Source organism: Ooceraea biroi, chromosome 8 (assembly GCF_003672135.1).
Source record: "Ooceraea biroi isolate clonal line C1 chromosome 8, Obir_v5.4, whole genome shotgun sequence".
NCBI lineage: Eukaryota > Metazoa > Arthropoda > Insecta > Hymenoptera > Formicidae > Ooceraea > Ooceraea biroi.
The window spans coordinates 12,557,749-12,572,157 of NC_039513.1; the positions used below are offsets into that span (position 1 = coordinate 12,557,749).

Below are 14,409 nucleotides of genomic sequence, written 5' to 3' on the forward strand. Positions count from 1 at the left end.
ACAAGTTAAAAGGAATAACAAGATCTATCATAATCGGTAATGTTTCGAACTTACCGTAAATAATTGCAAATAATCAGTAGCGTAATGCTTAAAACTATATCGCTTTTTTTAACACAGAATCATGGTGCGCCAGAGAGCAGTCGTTAAATTTCGGACATACAATTTGCGTTTGCGCAACGGTCGCAATGTTGCATACAATACCTACATACTGCTAATCATCATTGTCATGTGTTTTGTTTTTAATACAATATTCGCAGATCTTTTTTCGATATCAATTAAATATAGTCTTTTTGCTCATAAAAATTGTACTTTTAGTTGCATTGTGCGATTGATTGTTACACTTGTGTATTATTAAAATACATCATTTTCTTAACGTAGTTATATTCTTCTTTGTCGATACCGCGATTTTGTCATTATTTGGCAGAGCTTACATGATTTTGCATCAATTGGCACGTTTGTAACTTGCTAGAAAAGTGAAAAGTAAAGTCGAAAAATATGCTTGATGAAGAATACACGTTTGCAAAGTGGATATTCAGGGGTTGAGTCTGTGATAACGCTCCACGACCGAGAAAAGGAGAGAAGCTCCGTCACACCACTATATATGTAATCTGAAATCGCATCGGGGTTTGCAAGCCTCGATGCAACGGCAGGTCGCAGGCGATATACAATAGCTTTACGTGATTAATAATATGATGAAAGAGACATGATTATTGTATGCGATACATCTTACAAAAGTAATAGCAATAGCTACAGATTTACGTATAGTATGTATACATATATATTTATATATATATATATATATAAAAATATGTAAAAACAGTTTGTACAAAAATTCAGGAGAGAAAAGACAATTATGTAAAGGTACTTAAACGGTTCGTTTAAGAGATGAGCAGATAGAACGAGGGAGTATTTACATTTACGTGTGTGTGTGCATATGTTTCATCTTTGATGATGAAGATGTAGGATTAAAAAATAGAGCTCCAACGATTCTACAAGATTGTGTGCCGATGATCAACGTACGTAAATGTATCACCGGCGATTTATTGCAAAAGCGCGCGCACGAACTTTCCTCATCTCTCGCAACAATAATTAATTCTCTTCTCTCTCTCTCTCTCTCGCTTCCTCTCACTCATACACACTGTGCAGGCACACACACACACACACACACACACACACACATACACACGAGCACACGCACTCTGTCTTTTCCTCTCTTGCAATCTCGATAATGGTTTACTCATTAGACGTACCGTTCGCACGCGCCGTGATTACACGATTACCTTAAAAATGCTCTTTTGGCTTTGGCGGAGAAGAGATCAGAGAACCGTCCTAACGCCGCGCCGAGTACTCAATTTAAGGCGACCGATATACCTAGAGATTAACGTTAACGATTACGCTAGCTCGATTAATAAATGATCTTCCGAGAGAGATTCAATGGCGCGAGAGTTGAGAGGGGCTGAGGGAGGAAGAGGGTGAGAGGGAGGAAAATTATTACTGGGCGCACCATACGCAATGGAATGTCTATGTATGGATACGATGCTCCGCGAGCTGCGAGGACGTGTTCTCTGAAGCTCTCGTCGACCGTACAGATTGTAGACGTCCCTGTGTCGTCTTCTCTTCGCCTTACGCTACGTTACGTTACGTTACATTACATTACATATTACATTACAATCAATTCCATTACATTACACATTAGATTACACGTCGTCACCAGCTAAGCGCTGGCAGCTCTAATACATCAACCAGTAATAAACCTTTATAATCCGTCTAGGCCATTTGGAAACGCTGCGTTTCTTCCGATATAATTTAATAATAAGATTTACCTACGAAACCTCTTACACTCTACGGAATTTTCGAAGGCACAATTTTCTCGTATGTCTCTCTTCCTGTATATACGTGCGTTATCGTATCGCGAGGCTCGCTACTTCGACTTCGCTCGCCGTGTCAGAAGAGTTGGTGGGAAGCACACGACAAACGAGGGAAGAAGTACGGTCCACGCACGCCTCACGTCGATTCAATACAGTCTCCCGCTGGTGTATAAATGTTCGCTGTGCGTTAGACATTAAATAGAATATTACACATTACATGCTAGCCGCGTCGTCCGTGAAATAACAGACGCAACAGAGACGCAACGCTCTCTCCCTGTGTCGAATAAATCTATTGTAGTATGTACAACAACTATTGTAGAGTAGCAAGGTCTCGTTCCCTTAATTATTGTCCATCGAGGGGTTTTCACACTGGCAAGTCGAAGGCACCGTTCGTTCATTGAGCTGTGCGCGAGCAGCCGCGTTGCGACAATAACAACCGATCGTTATCAAAAATATATTAGCTACTTTTTTTTATCAAATCACGCGATTTCCTCGTCGCAATTTTTAAACGTGAACGTGAACGTCGCGTCGCGTATCGGGGAGGCACAGTCGGTTTTGCAATTTGATTTACGTCTTACGGCGTCTCTTTGATTGAGGATCTTTCCTTCGCACGCATACACATACACATCTGTTCGTTCCGTATATCTATACGCAACAGCGTTGGGCAGAAGAATGTGCTCCGAGATCCGAGATGAATAAATATGATCAATTAATTATCAACGATTAAATTTATACTTAATCGATATTTGTTATATATCGATCGAAGACTACCTAATAAAACGATCAACGTTTCACGAGGATCGCGAACATCTCTGTATATGCATATATAATTATAATATTTCTCCGAATAACACGCCCAGCACTGATACGCATTAAATATACAATAACAATCGCGGCGCGAGCGCTGCCAATAGCAGAGCAAAAAATTACCTTCTTGCCACCGATACCTTCTCTGTGTCACGGAAGAGCCTTTACCGTCCTCTTGACCGTCGTCACCGTCGTTCCCGACGTCCGCAGAAGCTTGAAGCTCGATCCCGAGCTGATCACAGTTCACGCGTTTTTCGTCTCGTTCCTCTCCACCACCTTATGATCTACTACTTGCGCGGAGAGAACATCGTTTGCACAGGGACTTCGAACTGGCCTCATATGTAGATCGCCTCGGAACCCTTGTTGCTTTGATGAGCACCGCCGACGCTGTACACGTTCGCGGGCGAAGCTATGGACTCGGACCAGTCGCTGTTCGTCGCGGAACGGGGCGAGCTTTGGGAAGACCAGTGGCTTGGTGGACTCTCCGGCGATGGCGTTGGGAAGCTCTCGGGCGCTTGCATGAGATGCTGCGGCGTAACGTCAGGGCCGGAATGGTGAGACGGCGGCGTCAAGTACTGATAGTACTGCTGTGTCTGTTGCTGCTGCTGCTGCTGCTGTTGCTGCTGCTGCTGCGGGCTTTGCTGCGGCTGCTGTTGAGGCTGCTGCTGCTGCTGCTGTTGTTGAATCTGCTGCTGCGTTTGCTGCATCTGCTGCTGCTGCTGCTGCTGTTGTTGCTGCTGCTGCTGTTGATTTGAGGAATATGGCAGAGTGTCAAAGTCGAAACCTACTGGCGGCATGCTGCCATGTTTCTGATGCGTCGCCTGTCGCATGGCGGCGATGTGGGTCGGCGAGGTGGGCAGGGACGGCCGGCTCTTCGCCGGCGACGGCGAGCCCATGTAACTCGCCTGCGGCGACAGGGTCATGTTCGACTGCACCGAGTGCGGCGGCGACTGATTGCTGTACGGCGGTGACAAAGTGCTCACCATGCCCTGCTGTTGTCGCTGATGCGGCGCTAGGAGCTGGTCGTGAAACGGCAGCCCGTAGTTAGTCGCGAACGTGTCCAGTCCGAGCTGCTGCAGGCCCTGCATCGACTGACCCTTTATGCAGTCTTCGTACGGCGGTGGCTGTTTCGCCGTCGCCGTGTGCACCCCCAGAGGTAACGCGTTGCTGTACAGGCTCGCGCTGTCGTACGGGCTCGTCGGCAGGTTGCCCTCGGAGCCTTCCGCGCTCTGCGGGATTTCTTGGTTTGGGGGCTGAGCGCCCCGTTTGGCCGGCGGCTTCTTCACCGACGGCTTTCGCCTTACCATCACCACCGTGCCGCCCTCGGATTCCGGGCTGTTTGGGTTTCCCGCGCCCGCCTTTGGCCGTTTCTTCGACTTCGTCTGCTTCGGTGCCGAACCGATCACCGTTGGGTGCGTGATTAACTGCGGATGATTTGGAGATCCTGCAAAAGAGAGAATTATTTATAATTAATTATAAAATCATTAGTTCTATTCTCTACACATTTATTGGTACGTTCGAGTGATTTATGATTCTCTCACTCTCATAAAAAATGGACCATTTATTACTAAACATTCTGGTTGGTCAGTGAAATTTTCATCCAAAGGTGGGACACGTTTTGTAACATTCACGTATCATAAAATTATAAAAGAGCCACTTACCCATGAGAGGACCATTCGGAATGACCGTAACCATTTGCGGTGACCTCGGCACATGCTCGTCAAGTAATCTAACGATGTCGTGATGTAATCTCTCGCTGGCGACGTCCCGCGGTAGTCGATCCATGTGATCGGTAATCTCCCTGTTGGCGAATGTGTCCAAGAGCGCTTTGCATGCTTCGAAGCTGCCTTCGCGCGCGGCGAGGAACAGCGGAGTCTCGTCTTTGTCGTCCTGGGCATCTCTGTTCGCGCCGTGCACTAACAGGATGTTCACCGCGTCGACGTTGTTCACTGCCGCGGCCCAGTGCAATGCGGTTTTGCCACTGTTGTCAGCAGCGTTAATGTCAGCGTCAGCGTTGATGAGGTCCTCCACCATGCCCTCAGTAGCAAGACGCGCTGCCAGTATCAATGGCGTGGTGCCGTCGTGCATGCGCGCGTTCAAATTTGTTGCCCTGTTGCGCAGCAGAATCTGGAAGACGCCCATGGCGTCCGCCGCGACTGCGGAGTGCAGGGGCGTGCGACCGGTGTTGTCCTGCGAGTTCGCATCAGCGCCCGCGTCCAGCAGCCTCTTGGCCGCGTCCGCACGGGCGTAACGTGCGGCCAGGTGCAGCGACGTCTCGCCGCTCTTGTCCGTAGTGGCGTTCAGGTCCGCGCCTTGAGCTACCAAGTCGGCGATCACCGCCGCGGTGCCGTCGCTCTCATCCTCTTCCTCACCAGTGTCGAGACCGCCGCCACGCACCGCCGCTACCATCAGTGGCGTCATGCCGCACGGGCCGCGCGCGTCCACGTCCTGGCCGTGTTCTAGGCTCGGTGGAGTCAGCACCCCAGCATCCGGCCGACGTATCTCAGCGGCGTCCAGGTGTTGTTGCGTCCACATGCGCGGCTCGGTCTCCTCGTAGTCCGTAATCGCGGTGTGATCGCTCGCGTAGCCCGGCTCGATCGCGCGCATTCGCTTCGACGGTGGTAGATCGGACTCATCGTCGGACCACTGTGACTGCACCCGGCCGTTCGCCACGTCCATGTCCATGCAGTTCACCGACGGCTGCTTGTTCAGGTTACGCATCTCCTGACCGTCCGGACCGCGGCGACGCGAGCGGCGCCGTTGACCGCTGCCGCTGCTGGTCCGCAGGAAGCCTTCGGGGAACCACGTGACACCCACAGCGCGCTTCCGCTGGGCAGTCACCAATACGCCTACTAGCAGTCCACCAAGCACCACGATGACTACACCGATGAAGACGTATTTGTAATTAGTCGGTGTGTCCGAGTATTCCGGACCCTGCGGACCCACGACGCCGCGCACCTGCTCGATGGGGAAGTTTCGGGATAGGGAATGTTTGGACGCCGTGGCGGCCAGGTATTCCGCCGCCTCGTTCGCCGATGGGAAGCACACTGCCCCCTGTGTCATGGTGCATTTGCGATTATCGATCTCCAGATAGGCGATCGCACCGTTCTGATTGTTGGTGTGAATCGTCGTCGGTCGGCCGAAGATGTTGGTGTGCATGCCGGGATCCCTCTCGCGCTTCCATGGGTAGATCATGTCATTGCCAAGTTCGTCCTGCTTCACACGTAAAGTCGTCCTCAATTCGTGACCGATATCGCGAAGGAAGGCGACAACGTTCGACCGGAAAGTCTGCACGTCCATCCTCACGACCACGGAGATAACGCCCTCCGCCAATGACGGCGGTGCTCTGTCGCAGTCGAGACCATCCCAGTTACACTCCTCGTTGTTGCAGCCGTAATCGCAATAGCCATTGGCGTAGTGCTTCCTGCAGTACGCATCGTAGATGGGGCTGTAAAAAAAGTGAATAACACGATTTAAAGAAAATTACAAATAAAATTATAAAATATTTTTGATAAGGAGAAAAAATTTAAATTTTCTCGAAGCAGAGAAAAGATACTCACTTGCAGGGTGGCAGCTTCTTCTCGCAATCCCTACCGTCGAACAGACACTGTGGATTGTTGCAGACTTCGTCACACACGCCGTTCATGAATACGTCCCAGCAGTTGATAGGCGCGGTGCAGTTGCGCCATGGGTTGATGCCGAGCGAGCAGTCGTTGCCGTCGAAGTTGCAGGCGTACCGATTACACTCCTCGTCGCAGTGATGGTTGCCAGCTTTCTCGTTGCAGCGATTCTCAATGCACTTCTTGCGCTCGCGTTCCAAGTCGAGGTCGTACGCATTGGCGATCTTGGGTATGTTAACATTGGGCCTGCCGAACACGCCGCCACGGTAATTGGGATCGTAGATCTCGCAGTTCTTGCCGGTCCACTTGGCCGGGCAGTAGCACGCGTAATCGCCGATCAGGTTCTCGCAGATCGCATCCGCCTGCTGACACGGGTTGCTCGCGCATTCGTCCCGAGCGTCGATCTCACAGTGCGTGCCGGTAGTGCCGGGTGGACAGTAACACCGGTAGCTGTTGTCGGACTCGGTGACGCGGCATGTGCCACCGTGCATGCACGGCTCGGCGTCGCAGTAGGAGCCGGCGAACTCGCAGTTGATACCGTGAAAGTTGTTGGGACAGAGGCAGGAGTGCCCGGTCTGCCTGGCGCTGCATATGCCACCGTTCAGGCACGGCGAGCTGTCGCAGAAGTTCACCTTGACCTCGCAGTGTCGACCCATGAAACCTGGCTTGCAGTTGCAGTGGTAGTTGTTGACCAGCTGCACGCAGTCCTGAGTACCGGGCGACGTACACGGATTCGACAGGCACTCGTTGATGTCGCCTTCGCATCGTGGCCCGACGAAACCGGGCGGGCACATACACTCGAAGCCGCCAACCTTATCGGTGCACGTGCCATTGTTGTGGCAAGCGCCGATCACGCAGTCGTCTACGTTGATCTCGCATATGAAGCCGAGAGTGCCGGGCGGGCAGGAGCAGCTGAAGGTGTTGATCAGATCGTGGCACGTGCCGCCGTTTTGACACGGATTCGGTTGGCAGTCGTCGACGTTCAGCTCGCAGTTCTGGCCCTGGAAGCCCTTCGTGCATTGGCACTGATACGAGCCGACGAGGTCTTTGCAGGTCGCACCGTTCTGGCAGGGTGCGGAGTCGCACTCATCGATCTCCTCCTGGCAGTAGGAGCCGGTGTATCCCTCAAGGCAGTGACAACGATGACTGTTGCCAATGTCCTCGCATGTGCCGTTGTTGCAGAGGTTCTTCTCCTGCACGCCCTTGCGGATGGCAGCGTCCCTGCACGAGACCATCTCGACGTCGCACACCTTGCCGGTCCATCCGGGCGAACAGATGCAGTGGTACTTGTTCTTATGTTGCACGCACGTCGCCTGGTTCTCGCACGGATTGTCCGCGCACCAGTCCACGTACTTGTCGCATCGTGTGCCGGTGTATCCGTACGGACAGTGACACGTGTAGTACTGCACGTGATCATGGCAGGTAGCGCCGTTCAAGCACGGCGAGCTGTCGCACTCGTTGATGCGGTACTGGCAGTTGGAGCCCGTGTAGCCAGGCTTGCAGACGCACGTGTAGTTGTTGATGCCGTCGATACACTTGCCGCCGTTCATGCAGCTACTGTCGGTGCAGTCTTCGTCGTTGGTTTGACAATTGATGCCGGAGAAGCCGAGCTGGCACTGACACGTGTAGGAGTTAACGTACTCCTTGCAGAGGGCACCGTTCTGACAGGGCTGGGACAAGCATTCGTCGATGTCGATTTCGCAGTGCTTGCCGCTGAAGCCATCCACGCATAGGCACGTGTAATCGCCAATACCGTCGAGACAGGTGCCGCCATTCTGGCAGGGAACTGTAAAGCAGTGAAGAGGAAGATTGAGTGTCATCGGCGACGTTCATTAAGCGCGTTTAATGTAATCCGTGTCGTCCGTCGCGCGCGATAAAACAGATGACGGTCCCGCGGACCGGCGGCTTAAGGCTCTTGAGAGCGAAATGAAAGCGAAAGAAAATCTACATCTGTAGCAAATGAAAGACGGCGGGGTACTCACATGATGCACAGTCATCGGTATTGATGATGCAATCGCGGCCCTCGTAGCCCTTCGCGCACACGCAGTGGTAAGAGCCGTTGGTGTTCCGGCAAGTGGCACCGTTTCTGCACGGCGACGTCATCACACACTCGTCCACGTCCTCGTCGCACAGTCTGCCCGTGTAACCGACGGTACACGTGCACGCGAAGTCGAGGAAGTTCGACGACGGTGAGCACTTCGCACCGTGGAGGCATCTGAAAATGACGCAGCAACGTTACAAAGTCATTCTATTATGTAGATCATCATTATTCATCGCGATTTATTGTTGATTCGAATGGCAAAACTGAACGGAACCGCGCTTAAAGAAGCGCGCGCAATTATCCAAATTGCGACTACACCGGCGCAAATACTCGTGCGAATGATGAATCCAAGAGAAGAGAACGTACTTGTTCGGCGAGCAGGGGTCCAGCTTGTCCTCGCAGTTTCTGCCGGTGTGAGGCAGCTCGCAGACGCATTTGTAGTCGTTCACGAGGTCGATGCAGGATCCGCCGTTCTGACAGGGATTGTTGGCGCAGTCGTCGATGTTGGTCTCGCAGTTGGTGCCGGCGTAGCCGGGCAGGCACTTGCAGCTGTAGCCATTTAGATGGTCGTTGCATGTTCCGCCGTGCTGGCAAGGATTCGAGCCGCACTCGTCGATGTCCGCCTCGCATCTCTTGCCGCCGTAACCGGGCAGACAGTGGCAGATGAACTGATTCACTCCGTCCTCGCAAGTGCCGCCGTTCAGGCAAGGAGAACTCGCGCACTCGTCCACGTCGCTCAGGCACCTGGCATCATAGTAGCCGCGCGGGCACTCGCACCTGTAGCCGTTTATCAAGTCGATGCAACGTCCGCCGTTCGCGCACGGGTTGCTGGCGCACTCGTTTATGTCGGTCTCGCAGTGCTGGCCGGTGAAGCCTGGCTCGCACTCGCAGGAGTACCTGGAAGACGAGACATCGTATCCACTGAGAACGGAAAGGGAGCGTGGACTGTGGCGTGTCAACGGAGCCGAGGATTTTGCCAGATTATGCAACCTGCGCTATCAATTGCCCATCACTGATCTCGGATTGTCCACTCGCATAAGAAATTAATTGAATCGTCTACGCATCTACTAAGTATTAGGGGGTGTGATTTAGTTTTGAGGGTTTTTTTTGCTCAAAAACGCATGTATTTAAATATGATAATGAATGAATACCTTAGTCAAAATATTTTCCTTCGTTTTCTATAACTTTTTCCCATCTTTCTGGCAAGAGATCGATTCCACCACGATAAAATCACTTTTCTTTTCAGTTGATCCATTCGTCGACGAATTTTCGCACTTCTTCCAAATTATCAAAGTGTGTATCCTCTAAAGCGTGTTGCATCCACCGGAACAAATAATAATCGCATGGAGAATACGCGGGGTGCGGTAAGACTTGCCATTCAAGCTCTAATAGTGTTTCTTTCACTGATAACGCAACGTCAGGTCGAGCGTTGTCACGAAGAAGAATCACTTTCCGTCGTTTACTCGCAATTGCTGGTCGTTTTTCGTCCAATGCTTGCTTCAACTTGTACAATTGGTGTCGATAACGATCAGCCGTGACAGTCTCGTGCGGATTTAACAGCTCATAGTACACTATCCCACCAAATACAGAGCATTACTTTTCAACCGTCAATATTGCGTCTCGGAGTGGATGTTGATGGTTCGCCTGGATCCACCCATGATTTTCTGCGTTTCGGATTATCAAAATAGATCCACTTTTCATCCCCAGTAACAATCCGAGACAAAAGACTCTTCTTTTTTCGCCTGGCGATCAACGAAATGCAAATGTTCAACCGGTTCGCAATGGCACTTTCCGATAATTCATGTCGAACCCATTTCCCTTCTTTCTGAATTTTTCCCATTTCATGTAAATGTTTCGTAACTGTTGTACGATCAACATTTAATGCTCTGGCAAGTTCTGAAGTGGATTGTGTTGGATTTTCGTGCAATAATGCTTGCAAATCTGCATTTTCAAGCTTTCTTGGTTGTCCCGAGCGTTCTTTGTCCTTCACATCAGTATGACCACTTTTAAAGCGTCTAAACCAGTATTCACACGTCTTAATTGATGGGGCAGAATCACCATAAGTTTTCACAAGAATTCTATAACCGTCAGCCGCAGTTTTCTTTTGATTAAAAAACAAAAGCAACGCATGTGGAAAATGCTAAAGAGCTTTCGGAAGTTGCATTTTTACGATGATATAAACACGACTGTTATTGCATCTATTGCTATAATGCTACTAAATGTCATGGATAATGTCAACACTGTAAGAAACAACAGTTATCGGAAACAGCTATTGGAACAAACTGACACTACAGCCATCTGTTGCAAAACCCTCAAAACTAAATCACACTCCATAATTTTGCCGAATTCTGAGTGTGTCCAGAAAAGTATGCATATGTATGTACGTGTCTTTGGATGACCAAGCATGCTTGTTTCCTCGAGCTTACCTGTTGATACCGTCGATGCATCTAGCCCCATTGCGGCAGGGATTGCTGTAGCACTCGTTGACGTTGACCTCGCAGTTGATGCCGGATGTGCCTGGCCGACAGATGCACTGGTAGCCGTTGATGCGGTCCTCGCACCTACCACCGAACTGGCAGGGGTTGCTCTCGCACTCGTCGATCTGCGTCTGGCAGAGCTTCCCGGTGAATCCCGGGAAGCAGTTGCACGTGAAGCTGTTCTCGCCGTCAATGCAGGTGCCGCTGTGGCAAGGGTTCGATGCGCAATCGTTGATGTTCGTCTCGCAGGAGGCACCGGTGAATCCGGGCGGGCACTCGCACGTGTACCTGGCTATTCCGTCCTGGCAGATGCCGCCGTTCTTGCACGGCGACGAGGCGCAGTCGTCGATGTTGATCTGGCAGTGGGAGCCAGCGAAGCCATCGGCACAGGTACACTTGAACGTATTGACGAGATCGCTGCAGATTCCGCCGTTCAGGCACGGCTTCGCCGCGCATTCGTCTATGTCGATTTCGCACTGTGTGCCGGTGAATCCTGGAAGAAAGAGAGTGGACGTGTATTATAGATAATGTGCGAGGAAAAATATCGTGTAACGTTACATTAATATAATATAATGTAAGGTATACATTGACAAAGAAATTGAGAAAGAGGGAAGTGTATGAGAACTCTGAGACCAAAATTTTCGAAAACTGAAGTTCACTCTAGAGAACTAAAATTCTAGAATTTGTTACATAATTTGTGACAGAATCGGGATATCCAGCAAAATTACTGCGATTCGTGATTCTTCAGTTTTCGGCGAGGTAAATTACAAAGTCCACGTGTATTACCGCACTTCCGTCAGGACACTTCTGACGATGCTTGCGCCAGATGGTCGAGTCTCTTCATTTTTGGCAACATCGCGTGGATAACATGCGCTCATTCATATACAAATTGTACCGGGCGTATCGTGGAGTGTCGCCGGTCGCATCGTGCAACCTGAAGAATCGCGAAGGGAGAAAAAACGCGAGACGGAGATCAGAAGGGATCCAAGAACGAAACACGCACGCGACGCATTTTTACCGCAGGTGGTCCAATTACGTTGTATTGGTGGATAATGCTGACAAAACGACATAGCTGTCGTACAAAAAATATTTTCGCCGTCTCAAAGATACTTAAAGTTACTGCTAGGTAGGATCCCACGAAAAGAGTAAACCATGAAAAAATCATCCTCTACAAAAGCAACAATGCGATTGTGAAGCACAAATGCAGCTATAATATAATACAAAAGCGTGATAAAAATATAAGAGAATAGTATTATTAATAAAGAATAATTTTATATCGACAAAAAGCAGATTAGAGTGGAACGGCGACTTCAATTGCTACGTCCCATCATTTATAATCTCGTCCGCAGTTTATGGGTGCGTGAGATTAAGTGCAGAATGGAGAGAAAGTGTCGGCCAAGAGTACCATGGTTTCGAGCACCTGAACGAGCCGATCGATAAGCGGCTTACGCGTTCGATATCGAAGGATGATTCTGCAAAGCCGCGCCATAAGGGGATCCCATCGTCACGTCGCCGCATCGCGACGCCTCGGGAGAGGAACATTCTTCGACTCTCGTCAACCGGATGACGCGCGGATTTTTATCATATTTACATTCAGCCGATATATTCTTTTTCGTTTCCTTTCATTCTGCCCTCGCGCAGACAATGATGCAGCTAATTCGCTTGTGAGTGCACGTACGGCGGATCCTCCGAGGCTTCCCTTCGAATCTTAAAGCCGCCTCCCTTCGTGACACGTGAATCATACGCGACGCGACGTTTATCGACGTTCTCGCACGTTACGCGTGTAGTAAATTAAAATTTTTTCCTACCGAACAAATTAAATTAAATGAATTTTCAAAGAAATATGACCCAAGTACACGTGCTGCGTGGATTATTTTGACGTGTTTCTCTACAGTTTTCTTGCAGAAAACTGTGAACGATGTCAGAGATTTGTACTATTTGAATTCTCCCTCATTCGTCATTCATCATCAGGCGATTCGAGAAACCGGCTCAACTTGAATCCGCTCGCTCTCTCGACGGGTCCTTCGCTCTTGTATTATTTTCAATTTACATACGAATACGCGCCTGCAAGGAACTTGAATAATTAAACGCGTTGTGAGACGCGAGGCAGAGACTCGCTGCGAAAACATTTTTCAATGCTGATCTAACGCGCCGTTGACTCTCTTGAATGGAAGTATTCACGTGGACGTCTTTTTTAATAATTAAGCAAATTTCAGTTTTTCAACTGTCGATATAATTTACTATTGTATTTTCTGCCACGAGATACGCTAAACTCGTTATTATGCCAAATGCACGCCAACTGAAATTAATTGGATACGTATTATCGTGTATCTTTTTCACGTCTTCAACCAACTTTATGTAATTACGATCAGTTAATTGTCAAGCTCATCCTAAAAATCTCGTACAAATAGTAATAATAAAAAACAACTATTACAATACCTCTAATCTCGGAGGCAGAATCCTGAAACGGAAACGAAAGGTTGTCGATACGAAATAAACGGATGCAAGCCAGTCCATGAAAAGCAGTAATTAATCTCAACTTAAGCCGCCCAATTTTCTCGACGCGACACTGTTATTAACATCCGAGGGCGGCGAAGACATCAATTTGCTCAGGAATCGCTTAGAGGATGCGGGTTCCTGGATCCTGCGAGGGGAAAAGAGAGAAAGAAGGAGAGAAGGAAAGCAAACGATCGCTCTCTCGCGAGAAAAAAAAGAAGCCTGACTCTTTTTTTCTAGTTTCTTCCATATGCATCCTCGTTCGCCACGCGCGTCTAGCTGGATCAGTTCGGAAGCTGGCATTATCCTGGTATTATCCTGCGATAGACGTCGCCGTCCACGCCTCTCGTCTAATGCCCGTAATGCTCGCTTGTCAATTCCCACCGCTGGACCAAATGGATAGTTGCCGGATTCATAAATATCGCGTTGCGCCATCGATCCCGATCGTCCAGCGGAAACTGGCCGAGGGACCAGGATGATACTATTCATTAAGTCCGCGTCCAGCAATTACCAATCACAGGATCAGGATCTAATCATCGGACCCGCACCTGTTTCCGAACACCCTCCTTGTGAATGCTGAATAAACAGGATCTCGCTGACATGCTTGGGAATTCTTTCGCGGTTTTTTATTTCGAGTTTCTCCAATGTTTTCGAAGATCACAGAGGATCAAGATCAAAGAGGTTTAAAGAAGTTGGATACAGTTAAGAGTCCAAGAGCTGGAGTTTAAGCAAACGCGATATTCGGCCAGTCGATTGCGCGATCTTTTCCATGCAATCTTTTCCTTCATACGTCAGCAACAATTGAGGGGTAATCGCGATCGATCATCTTCGGCTCGCCGAATGCGAGCAGAAGCTATCGTTTCGGAGCACCGTGTAGCACGAGAAGGAGATCGCAGCTCACCGCGGAGCCGAATCGCATCAAGTCTGACCTTAGCACCGATGTATAAATCAGTTCGCGCGGTACGGCGCAACAATGCACTGTACGAGAGCAAGGGCGACTTGTGTCTCGAGGGACTCGCGTGGGAGAATCGAAGTGGGATCACGTGTGCTGGAATGATGATGAAGATGATGACTCTCTCGCCGTGCATCATGGCTCGCTA

The 14,409-nt window shown here is 49.7% G+C and overlaps 1 protein-coding gene across 1 annotated transcript in view; it reads right to left on the reverse strand.

Annotated features, from left to right (window-relative positions):
- Positions 1-2,488: 2,488 nt before the first annotated feature.
- LOC105276377 (neurogenic locus Notch protein) overlaps positions 2,489-14,409 on the reverse strand; it is a 237,979-nt gene continuing 226,058 nt past the window's right edge. The window contains exons 9-14 of the mRNA XM_026971668.1: positions 10,763-11,306; positions 8,703-9,233; positions 8,278-8,510; positions 6,236-8,081; positions 4,337-6,123; positions 2,489-4,119 (exon numbers count right to left, since the gene is read on the reverse strand). Coding sequence (XP_026827469.1) covers positions 3,011-4,119; positions 4,337-6,123; positions 6,236-8,081; positions 8,278-8,510; positions 8,703-9,233; positions 10,763-11,306 — 6,050 coding nt within the window. The 3' untranslated portion in view covers positions 2,489-3,010. The remainder of the gene's footprint in view (positions 4,120-4,336; positions 6,124-6,235; positions 8,082-8,277; positions 8,511-8,702; positions 9,234-10,762; positions 11,307-14,409) is intronic.